Source organism: Orbicella faveolata, unplaced genomic scaffold (genome assembly GCF_042242905.1).
Source record: "Orbicella faveolata isolate gen_17 unplaced genomic scaffold, um_ofav_v1 contig_34, whole genome shotgun sequence".
Classification (NCBI taxonomy): Eukaryota; Metazoa; Cnidaria; class Anthozoa; order Scleractinia; family Merulinidae; genus Orbicella; species Orbicella faveolata.
This window is the reverse complement of record NW_028301563.1, coordinates 16,780,515-16,807,484: the sequence shown is the minus strand read 5'-3', so window position 1 is coordinate 16,807,484 and position 26,970 is coordinate 16,780,515. Positions and strand designations below refer to the sequence as shown.

At 40.2% G+C, this 26,970-nt stretch overlaps 1 protein-coding gene and 1 pseudogene across 2 annotated transcripts; both read left to right on the top strand.

The window, feature by feature from the left end:
- Window positions 1–462: 462 nt before the first annotated feature.
- On the top strand, window positions 463–22,059 carry LOC110041607 (uncharacterized; annotated as a pseudogene). The gene is made up of 11 exons (XR_016210168.1): window positions 463–3,206; window positions 3,780–5,116; window positions 5,769–5,832; window positions 6,492–6,696; window positions 7,321–7,658; window positions 10,507–10,742; window positions 11,010–11,302; window positions 11,683–12,044; window positions 13,066–13,199; window positions 13,507–13,777; window positions 20,186–22,059. The product of XR_016210168.1 is annotated as an uncharacterized LOC110041607 (transcript).
- A 504-nt stretch (window positions 22,060–22,563) lies between these two features.
- Window positions 22,564–24,640, top strand: LOC110041582 (uncharacterized). Its single transcript, XM_020746892.2, has one exon. The coding sequence runs from the start codon at window positions 22,643–22,645 to the stop codon at window positions 24,209–24,211; it is 1,569 nt and encodes a 522-aa protein (XP_020602551.2). The 5' UTR covers window positions 22,564–22,642; the 3' UTR covers window positions 24,212–24,640.
- The last annotated feature ends 2,330 nt before the right edge of the window (window positions 24,641–26,970 follow it).

The window sequence follows — 26,970 nt, the reverse complement described above, 5'->3', positions numbered from 1 at the left end:
TTGCACGATTTTTTTTTTTCAGTCACCCTCCCTTGCTTGAATCCCCCTCCCCCCGTCCCCCCCCCCCGCATCTAATCACTTTTCTAATGGTCCTTCCCTCACGGATATAGGCTACATTCCCGGCCGAAATTACAAAGAAATGTCTGGAAACAACTCCCGCTATAAAGTATTCTCGCTATTACGGAATTGCGAACGCTTCAGGTGTCCCAAACTAAGATATTTATGACCTTTTATTAGTTCTTCTCTCGTTACAACGGACAACCTGGACATGTTGAATGGCATAATTATTCTGCAGTCTCGGAATGTTTACTAGTTTGTGGATTACTTTGACTTATATTATAGGATTATTAACCATGGGAAATGTGTACTACAAATTAAACGAAACTGGAAAAGTGAAAAGAGTTTAGCAGTAGGTGACCCTTCATAACCAAAAGTGTTACCATTTTCATTACACCCCGCTATTGCGGACTCACGCTATTTAGGCCTACTGTATTTTGCGAAACGAGCTGCTCTCAGGCGGATAGCCTGCGACCGCAGACGTATCTCCGGCTGTCACTTGATTCCGCCGAAAAATAACGTCTGCGAACCCGAGCCAGGAAACGATTTCTGTGACGTAATGACTTTTGTTTCTCCTTGGCCAATCAGATTCCATGATAGAATGAAACTCGAGTGCTCCTCGCAGCGAATACCTCGCGCAGTAGTTCTGGGGTTATTTGAGCTAAACTGCGATTGGCTTAGAATTCCTACGTCACAGAAATCGTTTTCTGGCTCGGGTTCGCAGACGTTATTTTTCGGCGGAATCAAATGACAGCCGGAAATGCGTCTGCGTTCGCAGGCTATCAGGCGGAAGACTGTAACGATACGTAAGTTATTTCTTCCAATTCTTCAACACTTTTTTCAGAAACAACTCGATGCAGTAATGATTTTTGAACAGTGAGCTAGACCCTGAAGCCTAAAGCCTAAGTCAGAAGTGACCCGTATCTGTATTTTACGAAACGAGCGCTGAGTACGTGACTGACATTTGCGTGACTACCTTACTTCTTTCGTTACCAAGGCGAAAAAGGCGAACGATGTTGCATTTCATTGCATTGCCTTGTGAAGAAAAAGAATCTTGTTCGTTCCGCAGCAGAAACAATAAGGTAACGATCGATATTACAGGTTTAGTTGTCTTCCGTCAATAAAACTGAAAAGAAGAAGTCTTATCGCACAGAGGAATCTGACTGTTTTGATGCTTTCGTTTCGTTTCGGTTCGTTTCGCAATATACAGTAAGCCCGTTACGACCCCGAGGTTGTCCTTATAACGAAAGTCGTCTGTATTAGATTATCACCGGTTTTTATTGATTACGTGGATAATGATGACTTTGGTGTCGAAATTTTCACCTTTTTCGTGTCTAAACTCAATAACCGATTAAGTGCGGAAACAAAGCAATGGTCAGACTACGATGGCGTTACACTTTCATGTGCATAATTATATACCTCTGCATGAATATTTGTCTCGCGATTACTTACGTCACGACATTGTTGTCTAACAATGGCGTCGCTCGAAACAGTTTCGGCGACTGGAGAGGTTTCGTCGCATTTTGACGAACTTCTAAGAGACATTTCAAGTGAACTAAGCCCCGAAGAACTTGAACACGCCGTATCATTAATCAAAAGCAATTTTAAAGGCATATTTGAGAATCAAGAAAAGCAAGATTTGTATTCATGTCTGTGTTTATTCGCAAATCAAGGTCTCGTGTCGGGGGACAATCTAACTTTGTTGAAGTTTCTTACTTCAAAAACATCCAAGAATGAGAGAATCCAAGAAAAGATTCAAGGTTTCAAAGCAATCCGCCAGCGAGAAAAAGAGAAAAAAGACGAACTGACTGGAAGATTTAACGACTTGAAGCAAGTTATGGCAAAGCTAACGACAGGAAGTTCGAGTGTTGTCAATTTGTACGGATCGAGTGGCGTGGGCAAGACAACCCTTGCCAAAGAAACCTTATCTAAGTGGCCAGGGAGGAAATTTAAAGTCGACTTGAGAGGAATAAATGAGATGAAAAGCGTTCACTTCCACGTCCTGAACGCATTAACGATATCGGAGCAAACAGTGTTAATCTTCGAAGCAAATCCAGTCATTGCTCGAATGGAACAACTGAAACGAGACAGCCAAAGCGACATCTTGTTACTTCTGGACAATGTTGATCAATTTGCAGGAGAAGATGGAGAGGCTGCCTCGGACCTGAACGCCAAATTTGTTACCTTTCTTCGGAGTCTTCTTGGTTCCAAGGCTGATGGAGAACACTCGAAAGTGAAGATTTTGTTGACTTCGAGAATAACACTTCGTCACGGCGACACCCTGGATGTCGATAACTTCGAGGTAAAGGCTTTGGACAACACGGTCTCAAGTTCACTACTTCAAACGCTTGGAAATCTTAGCGTCGAAAAAGATCAAAGAGAGAAGCTTGTAGAAATGTGCCGAGGGAATCCTCTTATCCTGAACGGAGTTGCCGCTATCTTAAGGCAGGAAATCGCTGATGATAAAGCGCTTCTCGAGACCATAGACCAAGACCTAGTGACCGAGCCTTCGGAAACGGGATTACCATCTACAGAGGATTCACAGGTTACGCAGAAGAAGAAGGTAGAGATTGACAAAGATCAAGAAAACTTCTTGAAAACAATCTTTTTCTTCCTGCGGAGTGAAAGGCTACAAGAGAGTGCCGTTTCTCTGTCGTTATTCTGTCGCTCTTTCTCCGTTGAAGCAGCTGCTACCGTTCTCGGGTTGGACTCTTCGGAGGCTGTTATACAGCTGGAGGGTTTGCGAAACAGCAAAATCATATCGGTTGATCCAGAGGCGAAGGTCCTTTCCTACGACATTCACCCACTGATGAGAGAAGTTTTACGAAGCATCGGTGACAGCAACGTTTTCATCAAAGTTTACCAGAAAGCAAAGGACCGGTTTTGTAACCTTTTCATGTTCCACATAAAGCAGATCTCAGCTATTTTGGACGAAAACTACATCGACGCCTTCAACAGGTTTGACCTTGACAAACCTAACTTTGAGCTTGCCTTGAATATCTCACTGAAGTCAGACCACCTCCTCATTCCAGAAGAACATCATGGAAGTGTTATGATTTCTTATCTTTTTGAGGCCATGCTTGATGAAAAACAGAGAAGAAGCATTTTCAACTCTTGGGCTGAAAAGGCGGAGAATGACGGAAAGAAGGGTGAGCGGCAAAATGCTACGATTTATTACCTGATCGAAGGTCTTTATTTTCTGGCTTATTAATTATATATTTGTAATTCTTGGAACACAAAAGGTGAGAAGCAATCAACTGAAGACTATGGAATTGACAGACAAAACAAACAAGCAAACATAGAAAGAAATAAATAGTTCTGGGTCGAAGGGTGCGAGAATCAATAGAGTATTCGTTCATTTGGTCGTTTGTTTGTTTTGTGTTGCTTTGTTTGTTTCATAGATTAATTTGGTTGTTGATTTACTGTTAATAAATTTTCATTTATGGATTGATTGGCCAATTGATTAAAGTTGGTCAATTGATATTAGCGTTTGTTTTTTCAGCAGCGGTCTACACCTACATTTATTTTATTGTTAAGAATATGCACTTTTGAGTATGTACCTTGATATTTATATTGGTTATCCCTAAATGCGAGAGTTCTTCCAAAGTTTAAATGTACACCAACCCTGGTCTGTTACATATGGGTAAGCAACTGACTGTGACAATTTTTTTTTTTCTATGAAAATGTAGCTAATCAGTTGCTGCTGATGTTCTTTACTCTAGGCTCTTTACTTCGAGCAGAATTAAAATGCCGAGAAGCTTTGCAGGTCCTAGAGCTGGAAGGATGGCAAAGAGCTTTGGAAGTCCTTAAGATTGCAAATGAGTCGCTGAAAATAGTTCGGAAAGAAAACGAACGCAGTGAATTCTTCAAGCTTACGCGGAGCTCTTACCTCTTTGTCAAGGGTGAAGTATATTACAGAGCAGGGAATATGGCAAAGGCACTAAGGATGTTGCATCGATCTCTGAAGATAATGAAGGATATCCTACACAGTCACACCAGCACCACCAGATGCCTAAACGCCATCGGCAATTGCCACAACAAGTTGGACCAACTAGATGAGGCGATAAAGTACTATACCAGTGCTTATGAAATGAGGAAGGCGCTCTCTGGTTCAATGAATCACTTTGACGTGCCAGTTTTCAAAGGTCAAATCGGTACAGTCTATGAAGGAAAAGGTCGAATCTATCGAAAAGAGCGACAGTACGACGAAGCAAGCAAGCAATTTCACAAGGCCATCGAATGCTATCAAGAGGCCTTAGAGCTCGCTAAGGAACTTAAAATCCCAGGAATGTTAAACACAGCATTATTTAACAGAAACATTGCCAACACGTACGCGTGGCTAAGAGAGTTCGAGGAAGCCTACCAACCTTCAAAGAACGCGTACGAGATTAGGAAAGGCATTCTTGGAAATCATCCTTACACTGTTCGAAGTGCTTTCCAAATGGCGGACATCTGTCGAAGTTTAGAGTACTGTGATGAAGCGAAAGAGTTCTACGAAGAAGCCTGGGAAATTGAAAAATCTCTGGGACAAGGAAACCACAGTGAAGTGATGGTCAAAATCATCGAAGGTTACGAAACGTTGCTTACAGGCTCGAGGAAGGAAGAATTTCAAAAGGAAACGTTTGAGTTTTATCAACGTTACTGGAACGAAGAAAGAGAATTCGAAGGATTTGAATTTTCTTTGGCCAACAGGACAGTCATTGATTCAATTAACGAACGGCTTGGTGACTTGGCTGATAGGCAGACGCAGAAAAAATACCAACGAGAAGCTCTTTGGTTCTACGAGGGGGCATGGAATTCTCCAGACACCAAAAAGCTACCGGATCGTCACAGAGATGATATTTTGCAAAACCTTTTGCTATTTTGTAAAATACTTTTTGAGAAGGATTTGCTCATAAAGTACGAAGCCGATGCATTAAGATTTTACGAAATGCTGTGGAAAAAGAACAAGGCCAAGATAGAAAAGCAAGACAGAATAGAAATTCTCGTAAAACTTCAAAACTTCGCGTCATCACTTAAGGACGAGAAGAAGACGAAGAAGTACAGGATTTTGTTAAAGGTACGAAACAAATGATGTACTGCATTAAAGGCGTGCTATTAAATCCAGTATAAATGAGCATGTAAGATAGTGTAATGATGCCCCCTCCGGACCTGAGGAAGGTAATCTTTTCGTCGCTTAGGAAAAGAATTATTGTTATTTTTTACGCGCAATCATGTTCATTAGCACGAGATCAGTATCAAGCGATCATTTTCCTCCTCAATAAAATATCATGTAGTTAGCGGAGAATAATTAATCCGTGGATGCGTCTTACTCGTTCTGTAGAACACATTGAATTGGAATGAACCGTTCAATTTTTTTTTAGATCTGTCAATAAGACGATGAAAATAAATGTCAAACTGTATGATTAAGAACGAAGTGTGGCCCGATGATTAGGGCGGTGGACTTCACACAAGATCCGGTCGTCCCATCTTCCAATCTGTGCTAACAGCTAGCTTGAGCTGTTTGGGATGTTTGGATTTCTCTTTAAGTCTATTCGAAATCAATATAAAGATGCTAACGCGCGATTTCTTTTGTCTTACGTACGCTAGAAAGATGTTTCTACCCATAATCAATTTTGATCTTTGGGACATCACAAGGCTCAAACAGACACACGTCATATTTGAGATATTTATTTTTCCACTGCGTCTTTGTCTCTGCCATTTACCAGCAGGAAACCAGAGGGAGTTCTTTCCTCGTGGGATTCTTACAAACTTATCTCTCAACTGGATCAGCAGGTATTTTATAGCAACAATTGTGAAAACTATGTGTTTGTAGCGGTATAGATTGAAAGATAGGTAGATAGATAGATAGACAGACAGACAGACAGACAGACAAACAGACAAACAGACAGACACTGAGACAGATCTAGACAGAGAGACAGAGATAGGAAGATGCTTAGACAGATAGATAAATAGATTTAGATAGAAGTTCCTCTTTTTGTTTTCATTTTTTCGTCACGCAAGGAACAAGGAACTTGAGATCTTTATGGACTTACGCAGAGTTACAGCAATCTTTCTTCTGAAATGATCCACTCATGTTCACGTTAAGTTCTAGCGAGGCGGAATCACTCCCAATAGGTAGTGGTAATATAGGCGCCATACACTGTGATTCTTAAAGGAGCTCAGTCACAGTATTTTGAGCTATTTTGGCCACATACAAAATGACCTTTAAATGGTAGGAAACCTGAAAATAACAGTTTAATAAGATAGAAAAACACCAAAGAGATAATGATAGACCATAAAGGAACAAGGATGGCTTAGGATGGAAAAGATTAACACGGATTACAAACGACGAATTTGAAAAATTGAGGCTATACTTTTCAATCTGCGCAAACCGTCGCTGAGCTCCTTTAAGGTCCTAAGTTGCTGAATTTCAGTTTCTTTGGTTAAATTAGATGAACAGGTGTCTAGCGACGAGGATAGCGATTCTGATAGAGACGTCGATGACCACGACTGTGACAGCGATAATGATGACGATGATGGTAGTGACGGCAGCTAAGACCTCACTGAGCAGTTGTCACAACTTGGAAATGATGTGCAAGAGATGGAGAAGCCAGATAATCTGTATGATAAAGAACTAGACAGGATAAAAATACACGAGTGAGTATGAGTCGGAGAACTGAAGGCAAAGTGATTATATTTTTGATCTAAAGTCTGAAATCGATAATTCTTTATCTGGTTTGGATAGTTAGTGTTTTACTTCTGCCTCTTTTCTCAGGCATCGGCAATCTAGTTCCCTGAGACTTCTCTCCTTACTGTGCAAGCTTGACGAGGCGAGTGACTCTCGTAAATTCAATTTCAGACTCGAATTTGAAAGGTTAGCGGAAGTATAACACCAGCGGCTCCTTTGAGCCGCGTATTTGCCAAGTAGACATGCGCGATTCAACCCCATGTGCGATATTTTCGGACTTCTAACGATAACTTTCCAGGGGTCCTTGGCTCGTTTCCCGACCGCTGGACAAGGGGAACAATGGTCCTGGATACGAGCTTGACGCGTCGCTAGGTTTGCGACTCAGCCGAGATTCCCTTTAAATTTTGAAACAAAAAATGACAAAAAACTGACAAAACATACCTCTTCAGTTCACTTTGTGTTTGAAACAGAGTTATTAAAATTCGTCTATTTTTTAATTTATTTTTCGTCAGGTATTTGAATCAGTACGTGTTTTCGTGTATTCACAAAGAATTAAATTTACAGTCAAATTGAAAGCCTGTCTTTTCTTTCAGGGGAATCGTAACTAGTGAAGGCACCCACTGAAAGAATGGGCTGTACACGACATTCCCTCGTGATGCTGTATCTAAGCCCACCGTGATAGAGATCCGCAGATGGAAATCCACAGCCTGCTTACCACAACTCCAAGAGCAAGAAGCTGTTGTTAGCAACGTGATTGAAATCTCGAGAAGCAGCGATGAAGCTCTGGAATTCAAAGCTGGGGTGCAGTTGGCACTCTCCCACAGTGCAGCTGACCTACATGGCTATGAACTGGTGATATTAAAGCTAACTGACAAGGTGACAAATGGATGGGAGGACGTAGGAGGAACTGAAAACTATTGGAGTCTGTCAGGTTTGCAGGCTGTCTTTTCACTTTCCCTCATGGCTTTATCTTAGATGTTAGGGCTCCTCAAACTATAAACATTCAAGGGTTGTCGACAACTATTTGCTATCGACAACTAAATATTATGGACGACTTATTGTGTCCTATGCGACCATTCCTCACAGCGAGACCTCGGGAACTAACGTTAACTATGCATGTTCAAAACACAATACGTATACTTAAAGCACTGTCTACTGGCAACGCAGTTTCGATAGTGTCGACAACCAATGATTCCCACACAGGGAAAAAGCGGTTTGGTGTCACTGTCAGAGAAAATTGGGCAGTACCGAATGCTCGAGGTCGGCCGTTTACCTTCATCTTTTCACAGTATAAGAGCTATCCGAAAAGATTAACAACCATGACATTTGCTGAAGTAGGCGTTCGTTTTAACGTGGAAAATATTTATTTTCCAAGTTGTAGTGGTGGAACGATTTCACTCCATCACTCGTTCGCTCCTTAACTTCCCGTTAGACATTTGGAACCGGGAGGGGGGTACTCCCATATGGAAAGGCAAGGGATGCTCGTCGGAAAATTCGAATTTAACTCCTAAGGGAGACTAATGTGGACGTTGGTTGAGCTTTATTAGAACCCTAAAAGATACCACTTAAAACGGAATAGGCTCGATCACTAGCCACTGTTCAAGAAAGGATCCCGCGCGCACTTGTAGACCCGACTCGCGTACTCGAAAGATCAACGGAAATCAAGCCCGAAAACAAAAATTAAATGAGAGCTTTTTTATTATTATTTGCTCGAGTGCACGATAAAGGATGGTTTGACAGCAAGAAATGGCGACGTTTCGTTATCAACACGCTAGGTGAGACCAGAATCCTTGATTTGTACCCGAGACGACGAGCATCCGCGACCTTTTCATATAGTAGTCCCCCCCAGGTTCCTAACATCAGCCGTCTAAGGGCGTTTTACAGTCTGGCTTGCAGTGTGTCAAGTAAGTTATTTTCGAGAGATAGCAGGTATAACGATGTTTTCAATTTAAGGAAAGTACTTATGGTCCTTCCTTAGCGATTCGATTCAGGGAGAGTCTTCGAGGTTTTTCCTTTACAAACGTACGTGATATTGTGATTTCGAAAGCAATCGATATAAACGAATGATTAAAGGCTCCAGACGATTTTTGTAACACAAGAAACGCAAAGACAAGCGCTACCTTTCGGTAAATTGTTTCTTGACAGAAAAAGAAAAAACAATAAAGAAGGAAAGGAAACCTAATCAGTAGACACCACGAGGATTCGAACACCAAATGTTTCGCATGGCGAGCCAGCGCTTATCACATTGCGCTACTTGAACACTAGTTACACGAAGGTTAAAGTATTAATTATTTATTTACGTACCGCAGGCTCAACTGTTTCGCTTAGTCTATACCTCACTTTTGACCAAACAAAGTGATCTTGCCGTTTTTGACTACAGCTCAAGGAAGACATGTACAGATGCATGTAATGTAAAACGTGTAGGCAGGTCTGAGTAACAAACAGTTTCTTACGTTGAACTTTTTCATTTTGCAAATGTTACAACACACCTCTGAATGGAAAAAGGCTCATAGGCTTGTTCCAAAGCTAGACTGCCCTCACATCACAAGTAGTTTCTTAATGAGCAATGCCTCATAACACCCTTTCACAGTATATTTTCCAAGTTCAGTGGCTCACAGCCACTTTGTTTCTTCGAGATATCACTACATCATGATTTTGGCCTCTCAAGCGGTCTAAAGGTTTTCGAAATTTCCGGCAACTTTAGGTGAACCTGAAAGATACTCCGTACAAATTCCAGAAACCCTTGTTTCGTGTGATAATATTTGTCCTCTTAAGGCTGGTTTTTACTAGCGACAGAGTCGGAGTCGGGGTCGTAGTCGGAATCATAAGACCGCTTATGACCTAGTGAAATCGAAAATCAGAGTCGTAAGCGGAGTAATAAGCTCGACGGAATCGCAGTCAGAATAATCGGAACGTGTCCATTTCTTCTGATTCCGTTTACGGCTCCGTCGTTTATGATCCAGAGAAAACTACATTGTCGGAGTCGGACGCAGAAACGGAAGAACTAACCAATCACAAGGCCCGGAAACAACCATTGTGATTGGTTTGTTCTTCTGCTTCTGCTTCCGACTCCGACAAGCTAGTTTCACTGGATCGTAAGCGACGGAGTCGTAGGCGGATGCGGTCTTCTGCTTCTGACTCCGTCAGTTTCATTTTCACTGGATCGTATCACTCCACGCTTGTGATTACAACTCCGACTGCGACTCCGTTGCTAGTGAAAACCAGCCTTCATTGTTGACTGAGATATATTTGAGGTCTTTCGCTTTAATTCTATGGTTAGCACGAGGTTTAGATATCGCCGCCGAATCGTTATCGAGCGTGACCCAAATTTTAGCCATTTTCAGAGAGTCGTTTTTCGAAAGTGCGGCAGTTCATTTCCACAGAAAATAATTTTTGTGATAGTCTTTTACACTGTAATACTACTTATATCCAGTTTAGTTAAAATTGGTATCTACAGGCCAATCGTAGTAATTGGTCTCGCAAAGTCCAAAAAAAATTCATTAGTCAGAAATATCCCCCCCTCCCCCAAATGTTTAGCGAAGAATATCACCTTACTCCGACTTTCTGCGATTGTTATCCATGATATACTGAAAGATCTGCAAAACATAGTTAGCTGGATTACAGAATGGAACATTTAAGCTCAACGTTTAACAATCGCAAGCGCTCAAATTGGATCCAGCTGCAACCTCAGGTTGTAGTTCGTGGTTCTGCCCAAAGGACCGCAGTCTCCGTGGAGGAAGGTGCCTGATTATATCTCGTATTTTCCTTTTTGATTACAGACATTGAAGACGAATATCCCTCGGCTAAAGATGTTCCAGACTTTCAATTTCCTTTTGCCGAAGCTGAAATATTTGGATGCTCTGCGTATACCGTAGTCTGTCGTCTCAAGTCGTCCCCACCTTACACCATCACATCTAACGGTGGTTCCTTTAACCTGCCTGAATATCCAAATCTTTGTGTTAACATCCCTAAGAAAGCTGTTACATCGAAAGCAAAGATCCCACTGCAAATAAGGGTAGGCTTGCTTGTGCGAGGGAGTAGCCACGCAATCTGCTTTCAGTACACTAGAAATAGCGCAACAAATAGCAGTTTCGAGCCATATGTGATTATTGTGTCTATACAATGGAATCCCTACGATGTGACTACCTTCGTATTACGCATCGGCTCTTTTTGACCGGAAGAAATCTTAGTCAGGTTTCTGTTTAGCAGCCTCGTAAATATAACAACCAGCCAGGTGTGTCTTGCAAATCATGTTACTTTGTTTGTGTCCTCACTGGTCAAGGTGCAAGAAGTTCCTCGTGAGGAATTTACAGGCAGAGAGATCCTGGTTGCACCTCTTTTGCGAATCTCTTGCAGTGAAGTCGTCGAGTTCTTAAAGAGTGTCACGATCCAGTTACCAGTTTCTCTGGGAGAGCAACAGCTCGACATTCCCGATGTGTCACGGTGCCGTGTTAGATTACTATTTCTGAGGTCCGAGGATGGACAAAAAGAATGGGTTGAAATCACTGAAAATGTGAAGAACTCGACTAGATTTGATGGTGAGACAGTGAGATTCCAGGTCCAGCGTTTCTCTGGGTAAGAATGTAGCTCAACTTTGTATCACAGTCTGCGAAGTGGTCTTTAAAAATAGACCCTTGACCTCGAAAGTTTATGTGCTTGTTTTAGCGCACTTTGACTCCCACTAATGTAGTGGAAAGCTTTGGTTTTAGTATTAACAGCTGTTGACGATTTTTAGCGAACACTTGATAATAAGTACTAAAGAAGAAAATATTCGACTTTGCGACGTTGATATTCGGGACGGGAAGATTTCTGGTATTCATATCCCTTTTACTGTGCCATTATCGTGTCAAAGGCTTACGTCAAGGTGTAAACCTTGATGTTCTGTCTTAAGTCTTGTGGCTACATTCTCTCAGCCTACTTTCAAATCTTAAAAGATCTCACTCTTTTTTAACTAGTTCCAGATACGCGTGTCTTCTTGACTGGGGCGCAACAGCTTTCAGTGTCAGTGCGGGCGTCATCGAGTATCTGTCGAGCCTTATTTGGTGCCCTCCACAGATGGCAGTGTTCTTCACTTACATTCGTCCAAGAGACCGGTCTGGTTCTCAGGATACGTTGCACCTCATTTGCTGTCCCTCTCATGTGAGAGAGCAGGTGACAAAAGAGTTACAAAAGAAGAACATTAACTTCCCAAGTGACGCCGACTCGGAGAAAAAGATGATACCGGGACACGATAAGGCATATGTTTCTCTCTCAGGGGGAATCAGGGCACTTGACGAAGATGACATGGAAAACATCCATCTCAGGTGGTGACATCTATGTATTATGTATATCATTAAGTGACACATTTAAAATGTCAAGGAAGGCTACGTTCAGCCCTGTCCAAGCGGTAAATGTTTGGTGATCCAAAACCATGAATTATGCTATGTTGACCACTCATTTTTCCGCGTGGACACCTTGTTTGATCATTTTTAATGAAAATTAATTTGAACGGCCCTATGACCCACTGGGGGCTATAAGGAATAATGGTGATGATGATGATGATGATGATGAAAATGATGATGATGAATGAAATTTGAACGTCAAACATTGTAAAACATTTTGTTCGTTCAAACATGTTTGATACCACTCAGGTCAACATCAACATGTTTGGTCACTAAACAATGTTTGATCGTGTCTGGTCGCCTAGCATTTCCCGTTTGAGCAGTGCTTTAACCACCATCTCAAAACATGCTTTGTATTCCTGACCAAAAAACTTCAACTTTAATTGATTGTTATTCGAATATTTTTTTAGTACAAATTTTTCAAAAAATTTAGAACAGCTCCAAAAATTGATTTTACAGAAATTAGAATAATACATGCAAGAACTTGGAACATAATCCCAACAAAATCCAAATTCGCTCTAAAAAAGAAATTTAAGCTTATAGAACACCCAAATTTCGGTAAAACATCCTTTGAGAACATGGTTTCCATAGAAACATCAAGTCACATGGAAAAAAGTGATGACTATGTCTTGAATGCTGATTATGAGCAACTCATACATAGTCTATAAACATAAAGGAAAAGATATGCAGAGTTAACGACCTTCCGACATAAATCTTAGCCTATTTCCTTGCTTCTCTGATGTTTACCGGGCTTTTTGACAATTTCTTCTATTAACTATGACCAGACTTAGTAGGGCTAATCACTCCGTGGGACTGTTATCTTTTTTCTTGACCCGATTGATTATAGACTGAATTGAACTCCGCTCAGTCTTATTACTCTTATCTGCGAGTATTTGCCAAAAATGTATTTTGATATACAAATTAAATATTTGAAACAGGTTTGTAAAAGAATCCAAGGTCAAGTTGCAGTTAGTGTGATCAATGATACGGAAATGTGTGGCGTGACGTTTTATAGCAGCCCTGAACTCGAGGGAGAAAACTTACTTTGTAAGTTACACTTTAGATTGGCAACCCTCAAAAGAGATTTTAAGGTAAGGCTAATCCGAAGGATGCACTAGAATCGACCTTTGGCCGATCTTCCGAGCTAAAAGTAGACCTGGCTCGCTTGAAGTCAGCTCATCAGAGACGAGAAAGTGTTTGAAAGGGCAGACCGACCCACTCAGACTCAGATTGAAACGCTCTCTCTGACCGTCTGATCAAGAGTCTACCCTACCCTGGGGGAACTCAGATCGGAGGAGACTTAGCGAAGTGGCTGAAGAGAGTAGGATGGGAAATGTAGGCGTTAGATGTTCTTTAACCACATTACTATTTTTTTCTTCTATCGTATTCCCTCTTTAGACGACCCCAGTGGATTTTTTTGGCGTTCCTGTCAGCGACAAAATACTGTTGCAAGCCCGAGCAGAGGAAGTGCTGACCATTGGTAAACGATTCGTAGATATCGCAACTTATAATAGTCACCTTCGCCGCTTGTCAAATGAAAGTGACGAGGAAGTAATGCAGAGTTTATTTGAGGCTCTGGCTGGGTTGATAAGTGAGCGCCAAGATGAGTGTTTTCAAGCTCTCGTTACTGAGCTGAAATATGAACGTGTGGTTGATCGCCTTCATGGAGGTAAAGTATGCATTTTGCCAATATACTATGAAAGATGATCGCATTTGCAGGGGTCTGTAGGCCAAAAAAGACCTCATAGTAAGTTTATTTATTTATTTATTTTTATTTTATTATTTTTTAAAATAATTTTTAACAATATCTACATTACCTTTACAATACGTACAAATAATACTTACAATACACTAAAATATAACAAAAGAAAAGAAAAATACAGTTACATTCACTACTATAACTTGCAAAAAGTTGCGTTATATCCTACAAAGTACAAAGAGAAGTAATATACAGCTCTAAGTTACAAACTTCTTATCAATTAAAGGTTTCCATTTATTCAAGTAACGTTCAGGTGAATTAGTCCTTGTTCATATTTGCTTTTCGACTTCGGCCTTGTTTTTCACTATTGTTAGATAAGTACTAAAATACAAAGGTTCTTCATTAATGCTACAACAGTATATATAGTATTTCGCAATTAGTAAGAGGTGATTAGTTAACTTACAAAGGCGGTCGTTATCTATGATACCATATAAGATTTTCACGGTTGATACTTCTAGTTTTGTTGCTGTAAGAGTCTCATACTATTCCAGAAAGATTTTCCAGAACTCTGATACCACCGGACATGAAACTAGCATATGCTTTAGATCTTGTTTTGTTTTTGAGCATAAATAGCAAATATCACTGCTCGTAAGTTTAGCTTTAAATAGTTTGCTTTTTGTTAAAACTATATCATGTAAAGTTTTGTACTGGAACATATTAACTTCGTTTCTATAGTGATAGAGAAGGCTAAGTGGAAGTATTTGCTTATTTGTTCGGGTGTTAACCCATTGGCAATAAGGTGTTGCTTTGTGGTGGGTTCTTCAAATATGTGCTTCACGAAACTTTTATTCATGGCTTTGGTTGTTAGCACTTTCACGTTCTCCCATGGTTTTGTAAGATGCTCTTGTTGTGCACCTTTTCGCTTTATTGCCTTTTTATATTCTTGTGGAATGGCGTTTATTACTCCATAATGGGTCAAGAAATTTGTTTGTAGCTGATACCGGAGTTTAAATTCTTCATAGGCGAGGAAATCTAGATTCGGGTCGAGAAGGTCTTTTAAGGTGTAAACTCCTTTGTCAAACCAAGTACGGAAAAGAATCGTCTTGTTATCAATTTTGATATCTTTGTTATTCCATATAACCGTTTTCTTTGTGCATGGCATTTTATTATTCTGCACATCCTTAAACTCAAACCAGTATTGTAACATTCTCTTATAAAAGAGTGGTAGCTCTTTGATGTTAAGATCGTTACTGTTACAGTTACAGGTTGAGAGTAAGGTTAAGCCTCCCAAGTGTATTGTGACTTCATTGGGAATAACCGTCCATGCCGAATTCCCGCTCAGGTGAAATCGCTTTATCCAAATAGACTTTAGGGCTTTGTTCATTAAAGTAAAATCAATCATATTCAGACCCCCGTTTTTGCGTTCCCCTATAATTGTTTTTGTTTTTTTTTTTTTTTAATTTTGGCAATTTTGTTGTCCCAGATAAAATTAAAGGTGATTTTGTTTACCTGATCACAGAATTTTTCAGGGATTGGCAGTACGGATGCATTGTAAATAAGCTTTGAAAGGCCCACAGATTTAACAATGTTGACCTTGCCTAATAGAGTTAGTTTCCGTCTCTTCCAATTGTTTAAGGTCTTTTCCAAAACATTCAATTTTTCGTAGAAGTTAAGTTTATCGCTAACCTTGTTCGAGTTCGAGAAGTGTATTCCTAAAGCATAAACAGAGTCTTTCGGCCACTTAACGTTGAACGGGGTATCTTCTTTGTTTTTCCATTTTCCCAGCCACATTGCCTCTGACTTCATATGGTTAATTTTTAATCCTGAGCATCTTTCAAACTTTTCCAGGAGGTCAAGCAAAAGACTCATTGATTCGAGTTTTTTACAAAAACTGTTGTATCATCCGGATACTGTGTGATTTTTATTTCGCGTATTCCTACTCTGAGGCCTTCAATTTTCGGATTTTTTTTAATGGAAGTGCAAGAATTTCAATACCAAGGACGAAGAGTATGCCTGATATTGGACAACCCTGTCTGACACCTCGTTCCAGATTGAAAAATCAGAGGCATAACCATTGTTCGTGACACAGCTAGTTATGTTGCGATAGAAAGTTTGTATCCAATTTTTGAAGTCAGGACCAAAATCAAGTTTGTCGAGAGCCTTAAAAAGAAAATTCCATTCTATAGAATCAAATGCCTTTTCAAAGTCGAGGAAGACAGCAAGACCGGGGAGGTTTTTTGCTGCGGTGTAGCTAATAATATCACTAATGAGTCTTACGTTTTCACCAATATACCGTCCTTTGATATAGCCAGTTTGATCAGCGTTTATCACAAGCGTCAGAACGGCTTCCAGTCTTTTTGCAATTGCTTTCGTGGCAATTTTGTAGTCTGTGTTTAAAAGTGAGATAGGCCTTAGGTTGCCGAGGAGATTGGTCGGTTTATCTTTTTTCGGTACTAGTGTTATGATACCTCTTCTTTAACATATTGATAATTGGCGTTTTTCAAAGCCATAATTTGTGCTTGCAATAACGTTTTGTTTAACGTAATCCCAGAAGAATTTGTAAAATTCGCATGTGAAGCCATCAGAGCCCGGGGTTTTACCATTGTCCATGTCTTTTAAAGCTTGGTAGCATTCCTGTTCGGTTAGCACGCCTTCACATTTCTTAGATTGCTCCTCATTAAGGGGTATTAACAGGTTGTTGTTAAAGAATGCATCAAACTCGGAATTATTGGGATTAACATTTCTAGTAGAATATAGACTTTTATAAAATGTTTTCTCTTCTTCAAGTATTGTCTTAGCGTCATCAGTTTCTTCACCGTTAGATAATTTTAGCTTTGATATCTTTTTCCTTAAGAAATTTCTCTTTTCTAGATTGAGAAAGTACTTAGAATTTTTTTCTCCGTTCTCATACCATCGCGCCTTACTACGCAGAATCATACCTTTAATTTTTCTGTTTAGTAGTTTTTCTAATTTTGCTGTTAGTGTATAATAGTCGTTCAGCAGATTAAGGTCATTTCTCGAGGAACATAGTTTTTCTTGCAGATCATTTAGTTTTATTAGTAGCTGATTTTCTTTGTCTTTTTCTGATCTAGCTCTTCTCTTGGAGTACTGCACCGTGAAGCTTCTAATTTCCATCTTGATGACATCCCATTTCAGGCCAAGATCTGTGACATCCTTGTACCTTTCTATGAAAGCCGGAATGCTTTCACACATTTTTTCGACATATTCTTTATCTTCTAACAAACTTGCGTTAAATTTCCAGAAACCAGGGCCTGATTTTTTTGCGTTGGTCGAGCGACTGTAGCAGAGTGATCTGAGAAAGGATGCGCATAATATTACACTCTTTTGTTAGATAAACTTAATCAGCTGTGATTAGAAAAAATCTAGTCGGCTCTGAGACTTGAATGCTTGGTCACGCCACGTAAACGACAGAGCTTGGGGATTTAATTCGCGCCAAATATCCGCGAGAGCGAAGTTTGAGCATAGATTTCCAATTTCGTTTATGACAGCATGTTTGTTCGAACTTTGTTTCACACTTTTTCTGTCTTTGGTGGTTAGCGCGCAATTGAAATCCCCTCCAATTATCAAGTTGCTATCTGAAAATCCACTTAGAGTTTGGTTTAAATCTTGATAAAATTTGATTTGTTGTGGAATGTCATTCGGAGCGTATGCATTGGCAAGGACAAGGTTTTGATTATCTAGCTTGATTTCCAACATTATTGATCTTCCATTTTTGCCTTTGGTACTTCTTATAACCTCTAATTGATATCTGGGGTTAACAAGAATCCTCACACCTTTGCTATGGTTGGATCCATGGCTGTAGAAGATATTTCCACCCCATTCCGATCGCCAAATGTTTATAGATTGCTCGGTACTGAAGGTTTCTTGGAGAAAATAGCAGTGCGTGGCCACTTAAAGATTTTCCTACGTTTGATAGGATTATTTAAACCTCTTACGTTTAGGGAAATAATTTTAAAGTTAATTGATGAAATTCCGTTATCCATCATGCATTAATGTATTAAAGCAGTTACTAATTGACCTAAATTTGTTTGGACTTATCTTAAACCTAGCCTGTCGTATTTGACTCGCTTGCTGTAAAGCAGACCTGTATCTAAAAAAGCAGGATGTAAACACAAAATATATGCAAGTGGCAAACAAAGTGTTTCTGTCGCTTCTATACATAAAAGGAAAGCACATACAAAACAATAACAACGAGATGACACCAATTGCGTAAAAACGCTCCTAAGGGAGTGTTATGATTAGCCGGTGCATGCAAATTCGGCTCTGCTTAGGCTGTTTAGAGTTATACATGTATATAAAACTGTACAATGCTCTTTCTGTTGATAAAGGGAACTGAAGATTGAAAATTTTAGGAGAAAAACGAGGAATAGAGCTTTAGGGTTAAAGCATAGTTCCAAGAGGCAGAAATTGACTTACGTTGTAATTTCGGTCTTCATGGGGCTCTCTTTTAAGTGCTCCGGAATGGTTCCACAGGTATATCTTTCTCCACCTACAACAAGATGTCGATCACTAACTTTGGAACCAAATCCGAGTGTTCTGGCTTTTTTCATTGCTTTGATCAAAGTGCGACGTCCCTGCTGAATGGCTTTAGCATAGTCCTGCGTGATGTAAGCATCATGATAGGTTGTGGAATTTTTCAGATCTTTTTTCCTTGACCATACCAAGTCTCTGTCTTCGCGACACACAAATCTCGCAATAATTGGCCTCGTTTTTCCAACTGCAGGCTTTCCCACTCTGTGAACGGCATGGAATCTGACATTAGTGACATCTTTTTTTCAGATCGTTCTGTATTGGGTTAATAATCATTCCTTTGCAATCTTCTGCACGATCTTCTGGTAGATTCATGAATTTCAAGTTTTCGCGACGCGTGTAGTTCTCTAAGGCAATGTTGTTTTCTTTTTCCACTTTAAGAACCAGCGTTGTTTTCTCCAATTCAGACTTCAGCTCGTCAATTTCCCTTTGTTGAGAGTCTTTGACGTCTTTGTGGGCTTTCAGCTCGGCGGTATGATCGTCGATACGCCCCCAAGCTTACTCCAGAGACTTTTCAATGTCGCTGATGGTTGCTTTCAGACCATCCAAGTTCTCTTTTATTTCGTGGCGAAAGCAGTCCATGTCTGTCTGGAGTTGCGCTATTTTGTTTCCCAATCTGTCACCCAAAGGTTGAGTTGGATCGAAGATTTGTTTCAGGACATCATCAAGGGGAACGCTATGTTCTTTTCCGATCTCGTGTTCTTTGCATGTTGGCATTGCCGCCATCTTGGGTTTCTTCTGGTCGCTCGACGGTGGGCTATAAGAGAAGGACCTTTCTGCTCTTTTCTTGCTTTTTTTTTTCATAAAAGGAAACGCATTGACTGATTTTTGAAGGTTTAGTTTGTTGTGAACGACATGATTGTTTGAGAGCCGAATAATCCGGCTATATTCTAGGAGCTCTTACAAACGTGACCGTCCGCCATTATCCCGTCACGTGTTTTTTTTTGTTTTTTTTTTGTTTGTTTTTTTTCGTAGTAAGTTTGTCTCAAAACTGCTATCAGCTTGTTGACGTATTTTCTTAGGTTTCATGCTTGTCATCTCAAGGAGTCGATCTTCATAACAGCAGCTAATTAGGAAAAAAAGAAAAAAACAGTAAGATTTAAAAATCCAAAAGTAGTTTGTGGAAAAGGGGAAAGTATTCTCCAACAAGCCGGAATCAGCTGCGGCTGTGATTTCAGCTCCCTAGGAAGGGGTGCGCGCAAACCTAAACTTAACTAAACAATACAAAATTTTGATGTTTAAGACGTTTAAGGCAAGCTATGCCCGAACCGATTCGAATTCGTAACGGACAATTGCAGCCTTATACGTACATTAGGAACAGCCTGCTTGTTAAAATAAGTTTGCCATGGAAACATGACGCCTTGTGAACGCTTCTTTGTTCCTCCAAACGCTTCGTGTAAACTGTTCGTGGGACAAGTCCCTGCGACCAGTCCCTTGGTGTAAACTCTTCAGGGGACTAGTTGTAGGGACTTGTCGCAGAGACTAGTCCCCTCGTGCGTGTCGACCTTAATACTACTCCACATCCATCGCGGGTTACACTCCTGTTTTTTTTGTCTAGTTCTTCCTGCATGCAATTGGTGCCCGTCATACACCAATGTGGAAACAATTGATGTAATGTGAGAATAATTGTTTACCTTTTCCCATGATTGCAAAGAAAGAAAAAAAAAGGCTCAGGCTGTAATGGGATTTGTGGCAACAACGCACGGATTATCTGGCCTCTAGATTTTTCTTATATTATAGATGTAGTTTCCGTAACTGAGGAAGAATTTAGAGAGCATCAGATTGAATTTCTCAAGTTTTTACAATATTTTTTCTAATCCTGTTTAGGTAGGAGTGCAGTGACCAGGCCACTCATGACAAATCACGACGTGCTCTCCATTGTGAAGGAAGAGGTTGGACATTGTTGGAAAAATCTGGCGAGAGAACTAAACCTCAATAGGCGGAAAATTGAAATGATTTCATTGGAAGAGGAAGATGACAGAGAACGTTACTACAAGGCTCTAGTAAGATGGTGCCAGGAAAATGGAGAAGAAGCAACGATAAGAGAACTTATGCTTGCACTGAACAAATCAGGTCTCGCAGACGTGAACAAAAACGTGATGAATTGTTTAAACCTGACGTGAAATGTCAGCTGTGTTCACTACCCCAAGCTCATTGAAATTACGAGTGTAGTTTAAGTCGAGAGACAAAGACATGGGAAATGTCAGCTGTGTTCAGTATCCCAAGCTCTTCTCGACTACGAGTGTAGTTTGGGTCGAGAGACAAAGACATGGGAACTTTGTTACTTTTGTACACCTTCCCCCCCCCCCCCCCTCCCCCCATAAAGTTTTAATATTGTTTGAGCCGCTTTAAATGTTACAGAACAGAACAACATTTGCAAACGCAGCGCAAACAATCGATACTCACGCGATAAGTGGGCGATGAATAGTTTACACTTGCAAATACGAACGCAAACGATAGTCACACATAAGGCGAACAAAAGAATTTTTCATACGTAACGAAAACGATGTTTACATCTAACGCAAACAATTTTTACCAAAAGCGTAGACGTTCATACTAAACGAAACACGCACACAATGCTATTTATAGGGGTTATCAATCACACGCGATCTACAGCGCAGAAACGTCCAGACAAAACCTAAGTTTTGGTGGACGTCAATCATCTCCGCCTCTTTGCCGACCGTATGCAAAATGTACCTGAGGAAAAAAAAAATCTAAAACCTTGCAGCCGTCCACTCGTAAAAATTATCATTTTACTTTCGGTACGCACGGCTTGCTCACTAAATACATTGGCATATTCCTTGAAATCTGTAAATAGAGGCGTTTGTCGGGTTTCGCATGCATGAATGACCCTGAGATCAAGCAAATCTGCACGCGAGCGAACAAATTATTTCTGCACGTATTTTTCTTGGGGCTAAGGACTGAACAATACTTAAATCTATACTTATAACTTATTACCTTACAAAATTATAAGGTTTACAAGCAGTTTAAGTCGTGTTCAGCCCGTATCCCCAAGGCAAATACGTGCAGAAATAATTTGTTCGCGTGTACATTTGTTTGATCTCGGGGTCATTCACGCATGCAAATGGCCGTTGAAAACCCGACCCTTCCGACGTCTTCAGTAATAAATTTTGACGAAAATTTAATGGCTATGTGTTTAGTGAGCTAGCCCTGCCTACTAAAAGCAGAATGATAATTTTTACGGGTGGACCGCTGCAAGGTTTCAGACCTTTTTTTTGTAAATTTTGCATACAGTCGGCAAGGAGGCGAAGATGATTGACGTCCACAAAAACTTAGGTTTTGTCTAGACACTTTTGCCCTGAAGGTCGGGTGTGATTGATAACCGCTGCAAAATTTCTAATATACATTCAAGGTCGCTTTTGACATTTCCATCTTTGAAACTATTTTTCGTAATACAGTGTAAGACCACATTTTGGAAGTTTTGAAAGACTGTACTATTGTTGGGTGTGCTCTCGGCAACCGCAGTATGTCATTTGAAATGTAATGGACACGTAATGTCCAAGAAAAATTAATTAGCTGACATGAAGTTCAACGTTTAACCTTTGCAGCTGATAAACTGCAGTTATTATAAATTATATAAGGTAGTCAAAAAGGCGCTTCAGTCTTGAAAAATAAATAGGAAACTGGAGAAGAATTTCTTCACAATTAATAAATAGAGGTATATGATGAGAATCAAGGTACCTTTCGCATTGTCTTATCTGTATTTTTTAAGGGTTGTCTATATCTTTTAAGGGTCTTTGTTTAGAATTAAATTGTAAATAATCTTCACTTTATGTAGCTAAGTTATATTTTAATATGTAAATAGTGTCCCCGATTAGTTCTTTTTTTTTTTTTAAGCTAAATACTATTGACACTTAAATAAAGTCATTCATTCATTCAGTCAGTCAGTCATTCATTCATTCATTTTTGTCTCTATTTGGTATGAAAAACGATGCCATTAACTTACGTTCTGTTATGAAATCACTGAATACGAGTATAGAGAGAACAAAGTTAATAATAGTCAATTGCAAAGAGCATAAGGAAATAGAAACGTTTCCATTCGCGTTCTTGAAAATGTGTGAATGGTTCTTGTCTTTCACTTCATTTTTTTCGTCGAGTTATTCGAAATTGATGGTCCTAGTTTCTCGGAATCATTAGAGTGCCACTTATCTCTTTCTTGGAATTCCTAGCTACATCCGGTGTATACTGTCTACCTCTTTTCTTTGAATTTGAAGCTTCATCTGATTGGCTGGTAGCTTGGCGTGACGTCGCTATGTATAAAAGATGACCAATCACGCGATTCTACCTGCCGATCAGATTTGGCTCGTTTCGAAACAACTACATAGGAAACAACATCAGAGAAATTACTGCGTCCCACATTCTAAAATGGCTGAAGCTTTTGCCAAAAAGCAGTCGAAGGAAACCGACCAGAGAGCCCCTGACTACAACCAAGCCGTTGAAAACTCGATACGCAGTCCTCCGCTGGGGTATGTGGTCAACAGTCATCACATCAAATATGATTATCGTTTCAGAGAAGAGATCAAAATTTATGATCCACTTATCGACAGCCTGGAGCGCGCTTTATCCAAACCCATGTTCTGTTGTGGCGGAAGTTTACGGCCATCAGACATGGACAGCTGCGTTGTAAAAGTAAAGCCAACAAGTTCCGAAGCAGGTCAGGATAATTGGAGAGAATTTGCATTGTCTGATCTTCCCTTGGACGAGCTCCTGGAATACTGCAATCCCGCACCGTTTGGAGACATAAAAGGAATGAAAACAGTGCTTGATCCCGAAGTTCGTCTGGCCTATGAAATCGAATCAGCAAGGTTCAAAGTACATGGATCTCCTGGAATGATGCACATCAGAGCACACATCCAGGATAAACTCACACCCGGCAGATGTGTAAATCTGGATCCTTACAAGGTCAATGTTTACGGTGAAAGAGGATTTTTCAAGCCGCACGTAGATAATCCATCTGATCTCAAAATGATAGGAACTCTGGTCATTTGTCTTCCTTCTCCACACAAAGGCGGTGAATTGCTCGTTAACCATGATGGTTTGCAACATGTCTTCGACTTTTCGAAACACTCTGGAGATACAAGCAGAATTCAGTGGGCTGCATTTTACAGCGACTGCATTCATGAAGTTAAACCTATTCTCGAGGGCCACAGAGTTACAATCACCTACAACATCATCGCTTCAGAATGGCCACCAAGCTATCATCAGTATACGAGTCGTTATACTGAGCCTGAAGATGCTGTTTCTCTCCAGGAGCATTTTGAATGCAGCGCGGAAAGTCCCTCCTTAACAACAAAAGCCCTTGCAAATGTGAAAATTGAGCTTGAAAAGATTCAAAGCAAGGCCAAAAGATCACCATCTAAGGTTGGATTTCTTTTGAAACACAAGTACACCACAAAGGGTCTCCAACCACATTTGCTTAAAGGAGAAGATAAAGGATTGCACGACTACTTGGTAGATAAGGAGTGCAAGTGCGAGCTAATGAGTGTACTGACGAGGTATCAGACTGATGTGGTCCGTCCCTACGGTCCTGAAGATGACGGTAAACTCGACGAAAGTCACGAGGTCTACGAATTCAAGCCTTTAAAATTTACCAAACCTACTGCGTCGGTGTACGGTTCTCTCGACAAAAGATGGCTGGCGCGAGCAAATTATCGTCAGTGGCGTGTTGGTATCCCCTTCGTTGAAATTGACAGGAAGGCGGAGAATTCATCACAAATTGTTCGTAATAATAAAGGAAACGACTGGTGGATCGGAAACGAAGTGGAAGATGTTGGAGTAGACAAGATCTATTTAGATTCTGCATTCATCGTGGAACTTTGTACGACGACATAAACAATGACTTTCACTGGCGCATCAGCACAAAGTATATTAGGTTTAGAAATATTTTGATCCACCGACCTAGTGTATCAACCGACAAGTGAGAACATGAACCACTCTAACGTGAAAAACGACACGTCTGCTTATGAACAATGTTGCCCTGAAAATAACTTTTCACGCTTGTTATCATTTGCCAGAGCGCAGGATGTATTTAAGTTACGTAATGGCTGACTAGTTCTCGAGTAGTAAGCGAGACTCCTACGCATTTGTTTAATTGTAAGCGAGGAGGCAAGATATTGTTCACAAAATAAATGCAAGCATTCGCTAAGACTGCTGTCGTTTTGTACTGGAGTAAAAGTGATCAGTAATGTCTGGAGCATTTTGCTGAACGATGTGACATTGTTGTTTAGAAAAGTATATAAACAATTAAAACAAAAAGAGTAATTGTTGTCTTCTCCAAGACCCTTGTAACAATCTGCCATATTTTGATAAAGCGGCTAATTAAATATTGTTTAAGTTTGTCTTCACCAACACTTTGCACAATAATCATTTTGGACGGAACAGGATTTCACAATGTCCCGTTACCATTTACTCATAAATATTCTAGTTTGAATAACGGAAAATGATGCAAAGGCCCGGGTCGCACTCAAGACACATTTCTGAGGTGTTGCAAGATGTTTCCTGCAATGTTTATCTCAGAAGTTGTCCGAGACAATTAAAACGTTGTATTTTCTGGTCGCACTTGATGACAAAATTGTCTTTGACATCAAACAACCCTTATCAGTCCTTGTCAGTATTGTCACTGTGGACAAGTTTTTGTCCGCGCAAGGACAAGTAGGTCGCACTTGATGCGGTCAACTGATGACAGGAATCTGACGGTGTTTTTTGGTTGTCAAAACAAACTTGGCCTATCCCGAAATCAAGATCTCTCTTTTATGGTTTCCGAGAAGCTGTTTACGGATTCCGAGAAATCGATCTGAAAACAAAGAAAGGGCCAATGAAGCGAAAACTACTTAGCATTGCGACAGATCGATTAAGTTGACCCTCAGGGGAGGGGGTGGGGGTGGGGGTGGATGCCATCCCTACCTTTATAAGGTTTTCCAAAGTTTTGAAAAGACGATTTACTCGAAGGGGCTGAAACTTTCAGTAGCTGTTCCGTCATTCTCTGTGGAAATTTTGTTATGTCAATTGGGTGTCCCTCATTTTTTGACGTTGCCATGGCAACCATCAAATTCCATGTAGGGCTCACTAAAAATCAGCTCCTTTGAGATAATTCTTTAGGTTTTTCCAGTTTTCTTCATCAAATAACAGAAATTCATGAATTTGCACATTTCATAAGTATTCTTAAAAATGCTTTATTTTGTGTTAATTTCCTTTATTTGTTGACATTTTTTTAAAGAAATAGTAAAATCCAAGATGGCGGATCCAAGATGGTCGATCTAAGATGGCCTGTTAAATGACGTCATTTGACGTCGTATGACGTCATTACCAACAAAAATGGTATCATCTTGTAGACCAAGCTTAAGGTTGTCTAATCAATGTAAATTTATTTCGCTCTGCCTTAACAGAACGAAAACCAAGAGGGGGGTTTCCATCCACCCCCCCTCCCCCCTTGTACCATAGTGGGGTTATGAGTGAGCTTGTACGTCCGAGGGTTAATCATCGTTGTCATCTTTTACTATTCCATCCTCAGTTAAATCAAAACGTCTTAAACGAAGCGGCTCTTCTTCAACCATACCTTTATTGCCTATGCCAGAGCCGCCCTTTCCGAAAGAAGAAATCGTAGAGAGCGACAGTCATGCCAATTTTTAATTTCGGGGAGTGCTTTAACACAAGCTTACTTTAACCGTTTATAACTTTTTTTCATATCATATATGTCATATCATTGGAACTTGATGTTTTATGAGAAAAATATCAAACAAAACACGGTCTAAATAGAGTTAAAGGCCGTTTAAAAATTAATCCCTGTTTTGTTACCTAGGCAATCAATCGCCCTTTAAAGTAATTCTGTTAAGATGTCGGGAACTACAATGGTTGTCAATAGGTGCCGATACAACAGAACATAGGTTTGGTATCTCTATCGACCATCTTACTATTATAATTTTGTAAAGATACATTGCTGGAAATTATTGAAGTACGTAACACCAGATGTAGCGAATGGCGTTAGTGAAGCTGAATGACTTCAGAGAGCGCTCGCCTATTCTCTAGTTTAGTTGCATAGACTATCCATTAAAGATTTCATTACTCATTTTTAATTGGAAGTAAGAGCTCATGTAGAATATTCGCAAAATGATAATTAAGGTCTGGTACAAACAGCCTCGTTCTCCGTACGGTTTGACACACCGTTAAATCTGGTTTTGGTCAGAATACGGGCCGAAAACTTTCTTACATGTGTGACAGTGTGAAACGGTTTGCTGATCCGTTTTGGACCGTTGAAATACCTATCTTGTTTACAGTCTGTCAGACCATATAGATTTTTCTTTTTCTTTTTTTTTTTTCTTTTCCAGCATAGTATATTTTTGCCTCTATGGGAAACGAATGTTTATCGATCCTTTCGAAAAATAATTCACTTGGGAAGACTTGAAAAGCAGCTGATCGGACTCGTCTAATGGTTCGCGTGCAGAGGTTGCGTGACTCTTTCTCTCAAGTTCCCGTTTGCGTGACGTTTATTTTTCCCGATTGCGGTGTCACAGTGATATGTGTATCCCCGTGATATGTGTATCCCCGCACACATATCACTAGTGATATGTGTATCCCCTCCAAAATGGCGACCA

What these genes read in the sequence shown, in the direction of transcription:
- LOC110041582 (XM_020746892.2), top strand. Translation starts at nt 22,643, where the DNA reads ATGACCAATCACGCGATTCTACCTGCCGATCAGATTTGGCTCGTTTCG.